Consider the following 15,119-nt stretch of genomic DNA (forward strand, 5'->3'; position numbering starts at 1 on the left):
GTTATTAATTCTTTTCTTTTTTCCTGCTTGCTTTACATTTAGTTTTCCACTCTTTTCAGGTAAAGTTACTGGTTTGAAATATTTTTTTTTTAAATAAGCTCTGTGTCCAACATGGGATTCGAACTCACAATCCCAAGATCAAGAGTCCCATGCTCTACCAAACTCAACCGGCCGGTCAGCAACCCCTATCTTCTTTTTTTTAATATAGGCATTTAGAGCTATATATTTCCCTCTTGGCACTGCCTTAACTACATCCTATAAGTTTTATTATGTTGTGTGTGTATTTTCAGTCCTCAAATTGTTTTCTAATTTCCCTTATGATTTTTTTTTAATTCTTATTTATTTATGATAGTCAGAGAGAGAGAGAGAGAGAGAGAGAGAGAGAGGCAGAAACACAGGCAGAGAGAGAAGCAGGCTCCATGCACCGGGAGCCCGACGTGGGATTCAATCCCGGGTCTCCAGGATCGCGCCCTGGGCCAAAGGCAGGCGCCAAACCGCTGCGCCACCCAGGGATCCCCCTCCCTTATGATTTTTCTTTGACCCATTGGTTATTTAGGAATATGTTGTTACGTGTGGTGGGTGGTTGTTGTTGTTGTTGTTGTTGTTGTTGTTTTAAAGATTTTATTTATTTATTCATGAGAGACATAGAGAAGTAGAGACATAGAGGGAGAAGCAGGCTCCATGCAGGAAGCCCAATATGGGACTCAATCCCAGAACTCCAGGATCACACCCAGAGCCAAAGGCAGATGCTCAATCGCTGAGACACCCAGATGTCTCTAGATTGCATTTGTTGAAGAGAATAGTGTATTCACTACGTATTTATTCATTATATTTGCTGGTGTGGAGTTTGGGGAAGGGGGCAGGCATTTTTCCTCATGAAGAAAGATGGAGAGTGATTTTTTGTTGTTTTTATTTTTGTTTTATGATTTTATTTTTAAGTAATCTCTACACCCAGTGTGGGGCTTGAACTCAGAACCTGGAGATCAGGAATTACATGCTTCACCAACTGAGCCAGCCAAGCATCCCAAGAGTGGTGTTTTTAAGATACAGTGTTTGTCCTGACCACCTTAAAAAGGTGACGGTGGGGCCACCTGGGTGGTGAAACTCTTGGTTTCGACTTAGGTCGTGATCTCAGGGTTGTGAGATTGAGACCCAAGTCGGGCTCCAACCTCGGTGTGGAGTCCACTTGGGATTCTCTCTCCCTCTGCCCCACTCCCCTGCTCTCTCTCTGTCTCTCTAAAATAAATAAATCTCAGGACACCTGGGTGGCTCAGTGCTTAAGCATCTGGCTTCAGTTCAGGGCGTGATACTGGAGTCCCGGGATCGAGTCCCACATCGGGCTCCCTGCATGGAGCCTGCTTTTCTCTCTGCCTATGTCTCTGCCTCTCTCTCTCTCTCTCTGGTCTCTTATGAATAAATAAATAAAATATTTAAAATAAATAAATAAATCTTTTTTAAAAAATGTGACAGTGGCTGTCTGTGGTTTCATTCTGTATCTAATGGAACATCATTGCAGTTAATTCAGAAATCATCTATTTTCTTGTTATGTGAAGGTTGAAGAAGAGCTGTGTGTTAACCAACAGGATACACCAATATCCAGAATGTTTTCTCTCATTTTAAGTCTCTTCCAACTTAATGCTTTCAAGTATTTTTGATGTACTTATGTTCAATATTTTTAATATTTTTATAAGGTACATTGGAGTTTCAGGCAGCCCAGGTGGCTCAGCAGTTTAGCACTGCCTTTGGCCCAGGGTGTGATCCTGGAGACACGGGATCAAGTCCCACGTCAGGCTCCCTGCATGGAGCCTACTTCTCCCTCTGCCTGTGTCTCTGCCTCTCTTTCTCTCTCTCTGTCTTGCATGAATAAATAAAGTAAATCTTAAAAAAAAAAAAAAAGGGACATTGGAGTTTCTTGCAGGAAACCAAGATGTTTAACTCCTCCCCCTCACTTTTTTTCCTCCCCCCTACTTACTTCCTCCTTTATCCTATCTAATAGAAATTAGTTTTTGTAAATACTTCATTGCCACCTAAAAACAAAAAAAAATATCTTTTAACCAGATTTGAAATCAGGAAAAAACTAAAAACAGCCAAAAAGAAAGAAAAGAAAGAAAAGAAGAAAAAGCAAGAAGAGGAGCAGGAAAAGAAAAAGCTGACACAGATTCAAGAATCTCAGGTAGGAAATTCAGGGATCCTTATTATCAAAAATAAACCTCAATTTTGAGTGTGTGTGTTTATGTAAAAGATTTTTTTTAAAAAAGATTTATATTAATCAACCTAGTTCAGTTAGTACAAGACATGCTGTCTTTATCTTGCAGGTTCATTAACCTCTGTTCATAGCATTTCACCATTAGCCAGGCTGTTTAATTCCTTAGAAATTCTTCACTCAAATCTGCTTTTAAAAAAACAGCTCACTGGTGTGTGAGCATTCCTTAAGGGAAAGTTGATAGACATCCTGTCCCAGGTAGCTGGATTGGTTATGAGGTTTATTCAGGTGTGTGTCATCCTGGACTCGGTCATAAATGTAGCTGCAAAAATTAGTCATCTCTGCGTTCATCACACAAGGCTTGTTGAAAATATCAACAAATATTAGCCATGTCTAGGGTGTCCTTCCAGAAAGTGTTTATTCCTGTAATTCTTAGGTTTTCTGTTTATTAGGCAGGTAAGAGCAGGGGCTGGCTTTATGCTATCCTCTTTGTCCACTAGAGGATGCTCTCTTCCCTTAAACAAGTTTCCATTTTTGTACCCCACAAAGATTCACATTGGAAAACTGAATTGATTGTTAGGTATAGAGAATGTTGTCGTTGGCAGTTAATGAAAAGAGCCATCCCACATATTTTTCCTTCCCAGGTAACATCCCACAACAAGGAACGGCGTTCCAAACGGGATGAGAAACTAGATAAGAAATCTCAAGCCATGGAGGAGCTAAAAGCAGAGCGAGAAAAACGGAAGAACAGAACAGGTCAGTGGGGAAAATGTAGTATCTACTTTGTGTCTGTGATTATAGGATTTGACTTTCTGATGCCCATTTATGTTTTCCCCCCTTTTATCAGCTTTTTTTTTTTAAGCTCTTGATTATGGGTAATTTCAAACACATACAGAGAATGGTATAATGAACCTCCATGAACCCATCATTGAGCCTCAACAATCAACTCATAACCAATCTTGTTAAATCTGCATTCCCCTCTTTGATCAGGTTATTTTGACATAAATTACAGCATCTTTGTATTTTAACCATAAATATTTCCATATTTGTCTTTAAAAGATAAGGACTCTTTTGTTTTAAACATAACTACAATATTACTATCACATCTAAAAAATCATAACTGTAATTTTCCTAAGATTATCAAATATCTACTCAGTGTTCAAATTTCTCTAGTTATGTAATTAAACTATGCTAATTTGGTTTTTGAATCAAGGTCTTAAAAATATCCACACGTTGTGATTTGTCAGTATGTCCCTGAAGTTACTTTATCTGTATAAGGTTTCTTATTGATCTCTTTTTCCCTCTTGCAGCTTATTTTGAAGAAAGTAGGTCATTCATCCTATAGTTTCTCAGATGCTGAGTGCATCCTATTGGAAATGTTGAATGTGTTTCTGTAGACTCTTGAATCTCCTGCAATTTGTCAGATGCTAGGTAAATCCCATTGGAAGTGTTAAATGTGTTGCTGTAGTCTCTTGAATTTCTTATAATTTGTAGTTAGAACTAGAGAATTAATAAACAAATTCGCTTTGTCTTGCTTCTGTTTTGGTTTTTGTTTGGAGGAGAAGGCTAAGTTGTAGATGATGGTATTACTTCCATCAGGAGACACATAATATCTGTGGCTCTCATTTTGTGATATTATTAGCTCTGTCAATTAGCTTTTACCACAATAATGTGAACTAAAAGACTGCTCCAGGGGCATCTGGGTGGCTCAGTTGTTGAACATCTGCCTTTGGTTCGGGGCATTATCCCAGGGCTCTAGGATTAAGTCCCACCACATCGGGCTCCCCGCAGGGAGCCTTCTTCTCCCTCTGCCTATGTCTCTTCTTCTCTCTGGATCTCTCATGAATAAATGAATAAATAAATTATAAAAAAAAAAAAAGACTGCTCCAAACTGAAATATTTACTTGTTCCTGCTCATACATCTGCTGTTCAGCAGAGGATTGCCTCGTATTCAAATTAGCTGGGATTGTCTCCAGGCTGCAGTTTGGGACCAGGTCTGTTACACCTATCATTCACCCTCCTCAGACCAGTATACCTAGGGCACATTCCTCTCATGGTGATGGCAGAATGTAATAGGGGCAAGCAGAACCATAAGATGCTTCTTGAGGCCCAGACTTGACATTGGCAGACAGTGTCAGGTCTGTGCATATTCCATTGGCTAAAGCAAATCACGTGACAAGCCCATCATAAATAGCTGGGAAGACTACCAAGTCACATAGCAAAGGGTGTGGATACAGAGAAGGATGAAGAATTTGATAATAGTAATAAGTTCTGTCCCAGCAGTCACTGATAATCATTACCTAGATCATTTAATGCATTATGAGTTGCAAAATGGTGATATTCTAATCTTTCTTCATTTATTATCCTGTCTACTTTTATAAAGAGAAACTTCTCATCAGCTATTAAGTTATCAGGTATACTTTGTATAGGAAAGGCAGAGTAAATGCTGGATTTTTTATTCCTTTTATATACTAATTTTCAAAAGAATGAGTTAGTACCTTAGCTTCCAAAGGTGACCAGTGAGGTTTGTTTGCTGTGTGTGTGTGTGTGTGTGTGTGTGTGTGTGTGTGTGTGTGTTTTAAGATTTTATTTGTTTGAGAGAGAGCATGCAAGAGAGAAAGCACAAGTTGGAGGGTAGGGAGAAGCAGACTCCTGCTGAGCAGGGAGCCTGACGTGGGGCTTGATCCCAGGACCCTGAGATCATGACCTGAGCTGAAGACAGACACTTAACTGACTGAGCCACCCAGGCGCCTCTGTTCACTTAGCTTGAATATCTTTGTGAACTTAAGGATTTAAACATCCTTCTGTGTATTTTAATCCATTGCAGTTATTATTGACTCTCAAATTGTCCCATCTTCAATTACTGGTAGCCTAAGTCCTTTTGATGTGAGACTCCAGCAATCCTCAATAGCTTCCTCGCTTTCTGAACTTGGAATTAGCCATTTCTCTAAGGAGTCTTTTCATTGAAAACTGTTATTAAAGTCTAAACATAAGGAGGGCTCATGCTACTGTGTTGGCTATTAGTTGTAAGCCTTCCAGTACACAAAGCTAGGATTTTTTTTTTAAGGATAAATTTTATCCTTAGGAGCTTCATATTGATAAGTCCATTTCAGAATCAGAATGCAAAGATTTTTGAGCTAAAACAAAGACAACATGCCGCTTACTCATTTAAAATGTTTAAGGTGGGGATCCCTGGGTGGCTCAGCGGTTTAGTGCCTGCCTTTGGCCCAGGGCGTGATCCTGGAGTCCTGGGATCGAGTTCCATGTCGGGCTCCCTGCATGGGGCCGCTTCTCCCTCCTCTTGTGTCTCTGCCCCTCTCTCTCTCTCTCTCTCTCTTGGTCTATCACCAATAAATAAATAAATAAATCTTTAAAAAAAATAAAGTGTATAAGGCAGTGGCTTTTAGTATATTCACAAAGCTGTGAGATAAAACAATAAATCTGGAATGTTGCATTAGTCCAGAAAGAAACTCATATCCCTTAGCCATCACCACCCCTCAGATCTATCCTTCACCAGTCTTAGGCAACCTCTAATTGACTTTCTATCTCTATAGAATTGCCTGTTTGGACATTTCATATAATTGGAATCATGTAATATATAATCTTTTTTTCTTAGCATAATATTTCCTAGATTTATTCATGTTGCAATGTATATCAGTTCATTAATGGATATACATATTTTGTTTATCCATTCACCAGCTAATAAACATTTGGGTTGTTTATACTTTTTGACCATTATAGATAATGCTGCTGTGAGCATTTGTGTATAAGTTGTTGGGTAGACATATGTTTTCATTTCTCTTGAGTATTTACTTAGTGAAATTGTTGAAGCATATGGTAGCTCTATGTTTGACCTTTTGAGAAACTGCCAGACTGTTTCAAAAGAGACTTTACCATTTTGCATTCCCACCAGCAAAGTATAAAGTTCCACTTTTTCCACATCTTTACCAAGACTTATTGTCTTTCTGATTATAGCCATCTTAGTGAGTATGAAGTGGTATTTCATTATCGTTTTGATTTGTATTTTCCTAATGATTAGTAGTGTTGAGTCTCTTGTCATGTGCTTAGTGACAATTAGGGTATCTTTCTTTGGTGAAATGTCTCTTCAAGTCTTTTGCCCATTTTTTAATCAAATTCTTTGTTTTCTGTTGGGTTGTGAGTTCTTCAAATATTTTGAGTATTAATCCCTCATCAGATATGTGATTTGTAAATATTTTCTTCCGTTCTATAGATTCCTTTTCACTCTTGATAGTATCCTTTTGGTGCATAAAAGTTTTTAATTTTGATGAAGTGATGAATTTTAATTATTTTTCTTTTTTTGGGATGCGTGGGTGGCTCAGCAGTTGAGCGTCTGCCTTTGGCTCAGGGCATGATCCCAGGTCTGGGGATCAAGTCCCACATCAGGCTCCCTGTGAGCAGCCCCGCTTCTCCCTCTGTCTGTGTCTCTGCCTCTCTCTCTGTGTCTCTCATGAATAAATTATTAAAATCTATTTTTAAAAATATTTTTCTTTTTTTTGCTTCTGTTTTTGGTGTCATATCCAAGAAATCATTGCCAAATCCAGTGTCATGAAGCATTTCCACTATGTTTTCTTCTAAGAGTGTTAAATTTTAGGACACTTGGCTGGCTCAGCGGTTTAGCGCCTTCCCTCGACCCAGTGTGTGATCCTGGAGATCCAGGATCGAGTCCAGCATCGGGCGCCCCACAAGGAGCCTGCTTCTCCCTCTGCCTGTGTCTCTGCCTCTCTCTCTCTGTGTATCTCTCATGAGTGAATAAATAAAATCTTTAAAAAAAAAAGAAATCAAAATCGGGCAGCCCCGGTGGCACAGCAATTTAGCACTGCCAGCAGCCCAGGGCGTGATCCTGGAGACCCTGGATCGAGTCCCATGTCAGGCTCTCTGTGTGATGCCTGCTTCTCCCTCTGCCTATGTCTCTGCCTCTCTCTCTCTGTCTCTATGAATAAATAAATAAAATCTTTAAAAAAAAAAATCAAAATCAGGAGTTGGACACTCAAGTGACTGCACCACCCAGGTGCCCCTCATTCCTTTTCTGTAGCTGCAGAGTAGTCTGTTTGGTGGGTGTACTAGAGGTGATTCAGCCACTCCCCTGTGCAAACATTTGAGTTGTTTTCAGTCTCTGTTATTACAAATAGTACCTTAAATTGAAAATAAAGTTTTTCTCTGAGACCCTCTGAAGATACCACAAAATTTTTGTCCATCTTTCTTGCCTGTCTTCAGGCATCTTGAGTATAATAAAACTCTCAGTAGAGTTGTTGACCCTTTCTGCCCATTTAGCAATAAACTTCCAGCAATTTTTTTTTAAGATTTTATTTATTTATTCATGAGACACAGAGAGACAGAGAGAGGCACAGATACAGGCAGAAGCAGGCTCCATGCAGGGAGCCCGACATGGGACTTGATCCCGGGTCTCCAGGATCACACACTGGACTGAAGGCGGTGCTAAACCGCTGAGCCACCCGGGCTGCCTGGCCCTTTTTTTGGTATATTGAAGCTTGACTTTTTTTTTTTTTTTAAGATTTTATTTATTTATTCATGAGAGACACACAGAGAGAGAGAGCGGCAGAGACACAGGCAGAGGGAGAAGTAGGCCCCATGCAGCGAGCCCGATGTGGGACTCGATCCTGGGACTCCAGGATCACTCCCTGGGCTGAAGGCAGGCGCCAAACCGCTGAGCCACCCAGGGATCCCCATTGACTTTTTTTTTTTTAAATTTTCTTACTTATTTGAGGGAGAGAAAGAATATGCGTGAGAGGAAGGGCAGAGGGAGAAGCAGATGCCCACACTGAACTGGGAGCCCAAATTGGAGCTTGATCCCAGGACCCTGAGGTCATGACCAGAGCCAAAGGCAGACACTTAACTGACTCAGACACCCAGGCACCCTGAAGCTTGACATTTGGTGCCTAGATGTTTTTAACTCTGGTTTAACTGGGTCCTGTATGTAGCCCAAGTAATCACAGTGCAATCTAGAGAGGATGGGGCTGTCTGTTAAGTCCCTTCCCATATCCCAGTTCTTTTTCAAGGATGAAAGATGTTTCTGTTTTTTATTGAGAGAATGTGGGTAAACGTTCCCCTTTATTTTTTAGCTGAACTCCTTGCTAAAAAACAGCCATTAAAAACCAGTGAGGTGTACTCCGATGATGAAGAAGAGGAAGAGGATGACAAGTCCAGTGAAAAGTCAGACCGCTCATCCCGAACATCGTCATCTGATGAAGAAGAGGAGTAAGCTGTGTATATTTTGGTCTAGTAGTCAGAATAAGTGGGCTCTTTGGGGAGAAACTTAGTGTAGTTTTCAAAATGTTCTTGTTTGGATGGTGAACTTTGATTTGGTTCAGTACCCTGAATTGCAGAGCTGAGTTCCCCAACACATCAGCCCAAACATATGCTCCTACCTTTGGCTCCCAGCCTCCACTCCTGGACATTTTGTCCAGGCCTGGCAGGTAAAAACTGACTTTGTGTCACCCTCAGACTGGCCTGGAGCTTCCATTAGTTTTCTTATTCTGATAGCTTATCTAGAATGACAGCTTCATTGAAGACAGTTCATACTACTGGTTAAGAGCAGGATGCTGTTACCACTTCTTCTGTGGCTTCATTTATTTCTCCTATGGTTAATCACATGTAGTTTGGTTGAGTTAAGTTTTAAGAACTTGGTAGTATTTATGTATCTTGATCTGATGTGTTTTTTTTCCCCAGAAAGACAGAGAGCACATGCGGGGCGGGGGGGGGGGGGGGTGAGGAGAGGAGGAGCAGAAGGAGAAAGAGAATCTTAAACAGGCTCCATGCTGGGCATGGAGCCCAACATGGGGCTTACAACCCTGAAATCATGACCTGAGCTGAAATCAAGAGTCAGACACTTAACAGACTGAGCCATCCAGGCGCCCCTTGATCTGTTTTTATGAGGAACACTTTTCCCATTGCCCTTTATTCCTCACAGGAAAGAAGAGATCCCTCCCAAATCACAACCAGTCTCCTTACCCGAGGAATTGAATCGGGTTCGATTATCACGGCATAAGCTAGAGCGTTGGTGTCACATGCCCTTCTTTGCTAAAACGGTCACAGGATGTTTTGTACGGATTGGCATTGGAAACCACAACAGCAAACCAGTTTACCGGGTTGGTGTTTCTTTCCATGGACAATTGTCCATGTTTTAAATATAATGATTCTCAACTGGGAGTAGGAACTGCTGAATAAGTCTGTCACTTTTCTTCTACTATTTGATGGGAAAATAGACTCTAATTGAGATGCCTGTAGAATAATGACACCGAGGTAACCAGAGATCATGCATGACCTGCTGCCAGAGAGACTCTTTGGAGCTCAGTGGAGGGGGGCTTGGACATACAATAACTTTCTTTATTTTCCTTTCATATAAAAGCAAGAAGGGGGAGACATTTAGGGAGTATTCATTGGGAGTTACATAATCTGGAAGCTTTTTTGTTCATTTGAAAAATAAATGAAAATTTTCCATGTTACATACTAAGTGACTTCTAAAACAGAATTATATTGAGGTTTAAAAACAAACACAAAAACACGAAAAACCACCCTCCAACTTAAAGGAGGTTGTTTTGTGAGTTCTGGGACTGCTTCTATGATCTGGATGGCTGGAACATAGCCACTTAGGTTTTTTTTTTTTTTTTCCTTTTTGTTTTTGTTTGGTTTAGCGTGGGGTGTATGGTTTTAGGTGTTTATCTCCTTCTGTGAGGACCAGCAGCCATTCTGTGTCCCAGAAAGCTTGACAAACAGAAACTGACATCCATGGTCTTCGTATTTGGTTGATAAAACTGACCTCTGAAATCCCAAGTATGTCCACATAGTAAGATAGAATGTAAGTGGGAGGAGAAGCTCCTAACGGGCCTACCAGGCTAACTGCCTCCTCTCCTGGCGCTTGCGCACTCTGCGTGCAGGACTTCTGATGCTTGGCCATCTGGGTTCTAAACCTGAGGAGGTTTAGAATACCTGGCAGCTGTGGGGTCCTCTCAGTGCAGGGTCACTTGTCCACAGTAGGTTGGTAGAGCCAAAGAGAAGGTGGTGTGGAGAGCTCTGAAAGAGTCTGTTTTTCTGTCCTTTCATATAGGTGGCTGAGATCACGGGTGTTGTGGAAACCGCTAAAGTTTACCAGCTTGGTGGCACCAGAACAAACAAAGGGCTACAGCTACGGTAGGGGAGGTGCCGTTGTGGCAGCTTCTGCTTCTGCTGTGCACAGGCACTACCTGTTTGGGCTGCCATGCTCACCCAGTATGATGTTTCAGTGAATTTCTGTTGTTCCCCAAGGGGACTTGGAGGGAAGCTTATTCTGCCCTTGCCTGTAGGGAAAGGTAGGGTATCTCTGTCTGTCACACGGGAAATCCAGGACAAGAAATGGTAGGACATAGAGTAGGAAAAAGGTGGGTTGTGAGCTCTCCTTGTCCAGATCCCTGCAGGCAATTCCTTGGTGACCATGGTCAGGTGGCCTGCTTCTGGTCCTGGCTCTGTCACTAACTAACCTGGTCTTTGACGAGTCGAGTCAAGCCACCTTTCAGGACTTGGTTTCCTTTCAGTCACATGATACTGAGTGCCTGCTACATGCCACGGTTCTGGGCATCAGGATAGAGGCAGAAATATAGTAGGCACACACAAATCCCTGCCCTCTTGGAGCCTGAATATTCTAGAGACCCTGTATCAAAAGGAACAGAAGTAGTTTACCAGGATCATTGCAAATAGCAGCTAATAGATTCAGCTGTACCATGGCCTAATTTAGTCTCTGTGGTCTCCATTCCCTTCTCCTGTCCCCACCATCTTTCCAGGGCTGCTTTAAAAGAGCCAGTTGAGATAGGCAGTGACCATGACATGCAGAGAATGACTATCTCTAGGAGAATGGCACTGACTCACCTAACTTCACCAGCATAGGGGTCAGTCAGAAGGTAATGTGCCTTCTCTCTAGGGAATGGTGTTTCCTTGTCATTCAGAGAGCTACATAATATTTTATATTATTGATGCCTGTTGACTATGACAGATTTTATTATAAATGGACTTTTGAAGTACTGGCCAAGTCCAGTTTTTCCCCCAGTGCTAGCTATGATTCTTTTATCCTGGCTGCCTATTAGAACAGCCTGGGAGGTATTGTTTATTTAATTTCATTGCCTGGCTCTTACTCCCAGAGATTCTGATTCAGTTGAACTAGAGTGGTGCTTTGACATTAGAATTTTCACAGATCTTCCTAGGTGATTTTAAAGTGCAGCCAGGATTGAGAACCACAGAGATAGGTGGTTCATAGTCTGGTTGGATTGCTTTGCTGTTACTGCAGGTAACATACCCATTCTTGGAGATGCTGTCTCTTTTTTGTGTAGGCATGGCAACGACCAACGAGTATTCCGTCTAGAGTTTGTCTCAAACCAGGAATTCACTGAAAGCGAATTCATGAAATGGAAAGAAGCGGTAAGTGGGTAGATAACACTGGCAGTTCATGAAAACCCTGAGAAAGTCTCCAGAATCTCTTACTAATAACCTTTTATTATGTTTTGGTCTAGATGTTCTCTGCTGGCATGCAGTTGCCTACTCTCGATGAAATCAATAAAAAGGAATTGTCTATTAAAGAAGCTCTTAATTATAAATTCAATGATCAGGACATTGAAGAGGTAAGAAACCTGGTACCCCAGAGACTAGAGGTTCAGTAAGAACTAGTGTTAGAGAAAGAGAACATCATGACTTTCTTTTCTTTCCCTGTATCTTGACATTTTTAGTTGTGCTACTATTGCATAAGGATGGGAGAATATTAAAAAAAAAAAAAAAAAAAAGATGGGAGAATATTGATGTTACTACCTTCTTTATTGTTCATCCAGATTTTCTCTCTATTCTCATTTGAAGTCATAGAGTAAAGAAGTGTATTTGGAGTTCAGGGATCTGTATTCTGCTAGGCTTGGTCCTTCAAGAGTTTCCTTTCTCCAAAACATTTTGGTAAAGTTCTTTGATCTCTGTTCTCTTGGACAGTGGCTAGCCTTACAGTACCAGGTCCTTGGGTTGCTGCTGTTTATTGGTGCATGTTCCTTCAGACTGTCCCAGAAGAATCTCCGTGACCCTGGAAACAGCATAGTATCCCTTGGAATGAACTCGCTCTCTCTCTCTCTGGGGCATGACACTGCTGTAGGAAGAGCCAGCCCCCTTTTAACTAGCTGCTTGCCTCCAAATGGGCTCACTTAGCCTGTCTACAGAAATAGTTTAGGAATACCTCACTGCTGGTATCTCCTCTCTGGTACAGATTGTAAAAGAGAAAGAAAGGTTCAGGAAAGCTCCACCCAACTATGCTATGAAGAAGACTCAGCTGCTAAAGGAAAAGGTGAGAACTTGCATGTGAGCCCCCTTCCTTGTCCTGTAAGATGTGGAAATCAGACTTGTTCATTCTCTGCTCAGTTAGTGGTGGCTGGATTGGGCTCCAGCATAAGCAACATGGTGCTTTCTTGGCACCTGGGCAGCATCCCTTGGCCATTTTCCTTTCTATAAATTGAAACTGATTGTGTCCATTCCATTCTCGTTACTTCCTAGTCCCTTTAGTTTTATGTGTAATAAGCCAGAACTCAGGGTCCTCTCAACACTAGGTCTGAACAAATGATATTGCCAAGCCCAACTGAGGTGGGGACTTTCCATTCTTCACATCAGGATAAGGTTGAGCCTTGTTAGGGTGAGTGAGCCCCAAGAGACCTGGATTCTAAGATTAATATTACAAATTGCTGCTGCCAGAGGCCCAGGGCCAGTTAGCTATATGGCAAGGTGTTAAGTGCTGTAATAAGAATTATACTTTGCATTTGTATAGTTTGTTTTCAATGTTCTTTTGTATTTCCTGTCATTTGTTTGTCACTTGCGCTGTCTTGCCTGGGCTGGAAGTAAGGGGTCACTTGATACAGAGCCCATCATAGCCAACAACTCACATATGTCTCTGTGTGCAGGCCATGGCTGAGGACCTGGGGGATCAGGACAAGGCCAAACAGATCCAAGACCAGCTGAATGAGCTGGAGGAGCGAGCAGAGGCCCTGGACCGTCAGCGGACCAAAAACATATCTGCTATCAGGTGTGTTACAGAGCCTGTTTCGGTTGGGCTCCTACTCTGGACCCACAGACCTTGCCACAGTTATCAGCCGAGCCTGTGGCCTTACACATGTGCTGGTTCCGTCTGGCTCCAGGGTCAGAGCTGAGTGGTTCCCTTCCTCCTACCACAGCCCATTGACTCACCCTTTTACTCACCCACAGTTACATCAACCAGCGGAACCGGGAGTGGAACATTGTGGAGTCTGAGAAGGCCCTTGTGGTGAGTAAGACAACTTGATTTGGATCACTGAAAACAATTTTAATTAATAAAATGATACGAGGGGTGCCTGGGTAGCTCAATTATGATCCCGAGGTCCTGGGATTGAGCCCAGCATCGGGCTCCCTTCTGCTCAGCGGGGAGCCTGCTTCTGCCCTTCCCCACTGCTTATGCTCCCTCTGTCTCTCAAATAAATAAATACATTCTTTAAAAAAAATAATAAAATGATACAAAATCTTCTATATACCTTGCTCCAGTTTATTTTTTTTAGTTACTGAATAACATGTACACTTCGCCTCCGCATGTTATGGGCACACATATACCCATGGGATGTATTGATAAATAATGAAAAGCAATAGTCTTCTGCCCTTCTCACCCTTCCTGCCCCTTAGCTTCTACTCCACAGGTGTTCATCTTTAGGGACTTCTAGTTTTGTTCTTTCAGGTGTTGTCCCCATATCTGCTCTGCTGTTCTTGAAGGAAAGAGGATAATAGACTTTTGACTTTTTTTTTTTTAGCCCTTGCAAGGACTGTTATTTATATGTAAGCTTAAGATAAACGAAAGGTGAGGAGAAGGAGACAGTTCTGTATGTATGCTCTCCGTTTCAGGCTGAAAGTCACAACATGAAAAACCAACAGATGGATCCCTTTACCAGGCGGCAGTGCAAACCTACCATCGTTTCTAATGTGAGTGCCTAAAGAGGACGTTTTTAGTCAGGACCTAGATTCTAGGACATAAAATGAATTCCATTAGGAGATTAATAAGGAAGTTAAAAATAATGTTGTCTTAGTGGGATTTGCTTACCTCAAACTCTTGGGTCTGGCTACCTCCTTTTTTTAATCTTGCTATAGGACACAGGTAGCGAAAACCTGACATGGATTTGTAGAAACCTACGGCCTAACCCCTCCTGTGTCAGGGTGGGTTTACCAATGCAGCAAGACATTAGGAACATGTAGGCTGAGCCACCTAGGACCAGGCTGGCCTGGGCTGGGCTTCAAAGATTTTATTGCCTCTCTTTCCTGCCTTGAAGAAAACCCCACTGAGCTGCTGATGGGTCCACCGTGGTGCTTGTGATGTTAGTGGTAGTCGATGGGAAAGAATCTGGCATAGCACTGTGTGAGTGTTAAATAATCTCTAAAATAACTCAATTTCTCTCTCAGTCCAGAGACCCAGCTGTTCAGGCTGCCATCTTGGCCCAGCTGAATGCAAAATATGGTTCTGGAGTGTTACCAGATGCTCCAAAGGAAATGACCAAGGCAAGTGCAATACTGCCCCGTGGCCTGCAGAGCAAGGCTACTGGCCCAGACACTTGGCCTAGGTTAGGCCTGATTGTTCCCACGTGGAGGAATTAGCATCCCACTTGCAGCCCTTTCTCCATCCTGATTTTTTACAATTGTAATAAACAGCTACTGAGTTTTAGTCAGCCACCTAAATGCTAAGCCCAGCACCACTATTAAACTAAGGCCTTGGGATCCCTGGGTGGCGCAGGGCGCGATCCTGGAGACCCAGGATCGAATCCCACGTCGGGCTCCCAGTGCATGGAGCCTGCTTCTCCCTCTGCCTGTGTCTCTGCCTCTCTCTCTCTCTCTCTCTCTCTCTCTCTCTCTCTCTCTCTCTGTGACTATCATA

General features: G+C 42.2%; 1 protein-coding gene across 1 annotated transcript in view; it reads left to right on the plus strand.

Moving 5' to 3' along the window:
• RTF1 (RTF1 homolog, Paf1/RNA polymerase II complex component) overlaps positions 1-15,119 on the plus strand; it is a 53,861-nt gene that overhangs the window by 35,562 nt on the left and 3,180 nt on the right. The window contains exons 5-16 of the mRNA XM_055316821.1: positions 2,059-2,173; positions 2,848-2,959; positions 8,305-8,440; positions 9,153-9,330; positions 10,290-10,372; positions 11,542-11,629; positions 11,722-11,829; positions 12,450-12,527; positions 13,135-13,256; positions 13,436-13,493; positions 14,099-14,176; positions 14,651-14,746. Of these exons, the coding sequence (XP_055172796.1) occupies positions 2,059-2,173; positions 2,848-2,959; positions 8,305-8,440; positions 9,153-9,330; positions 10,290-10,372; positions 11,542-11,629; positions 11,722-11,829; positions 12,450-12,527; positions 13,135-13,256; positions 13,436-13,493; positions 14,099-14,176; positions 14,651-14,746 (1,252 nt within the window). The remainder of the gene's footprint in view (positions 1-2,058; positions 2,174-2,847; positions 2,960-8,304; positions 8,441-9,152; positions 9,331-10,289; positions 10,373-11,541; positions 11,630-11,721; positions 11,830-12,449; positions 12,528-13,134; positions 13,257-13,435; positions 13,494-14,098; positions 14,177-14,650; positions 14,747-15,119) is intronic.

Source organism: Nyctereutes procyonoides, unplaced genomic scaffold (assembly GCF_905146905.1).
Source record: "Nyctereutes procyonoides isolate TBG_1078 unplaced genomic scaffold, NYPRO_anot_genome, whole genome shotgun sequence".
NCBI classification, from domain to species: Eukaryota; Metazoa; Chordata; class Mammalia; order Carnivora; family Canidae; genus Nyctereutes; species Nyctereutes procyonoides.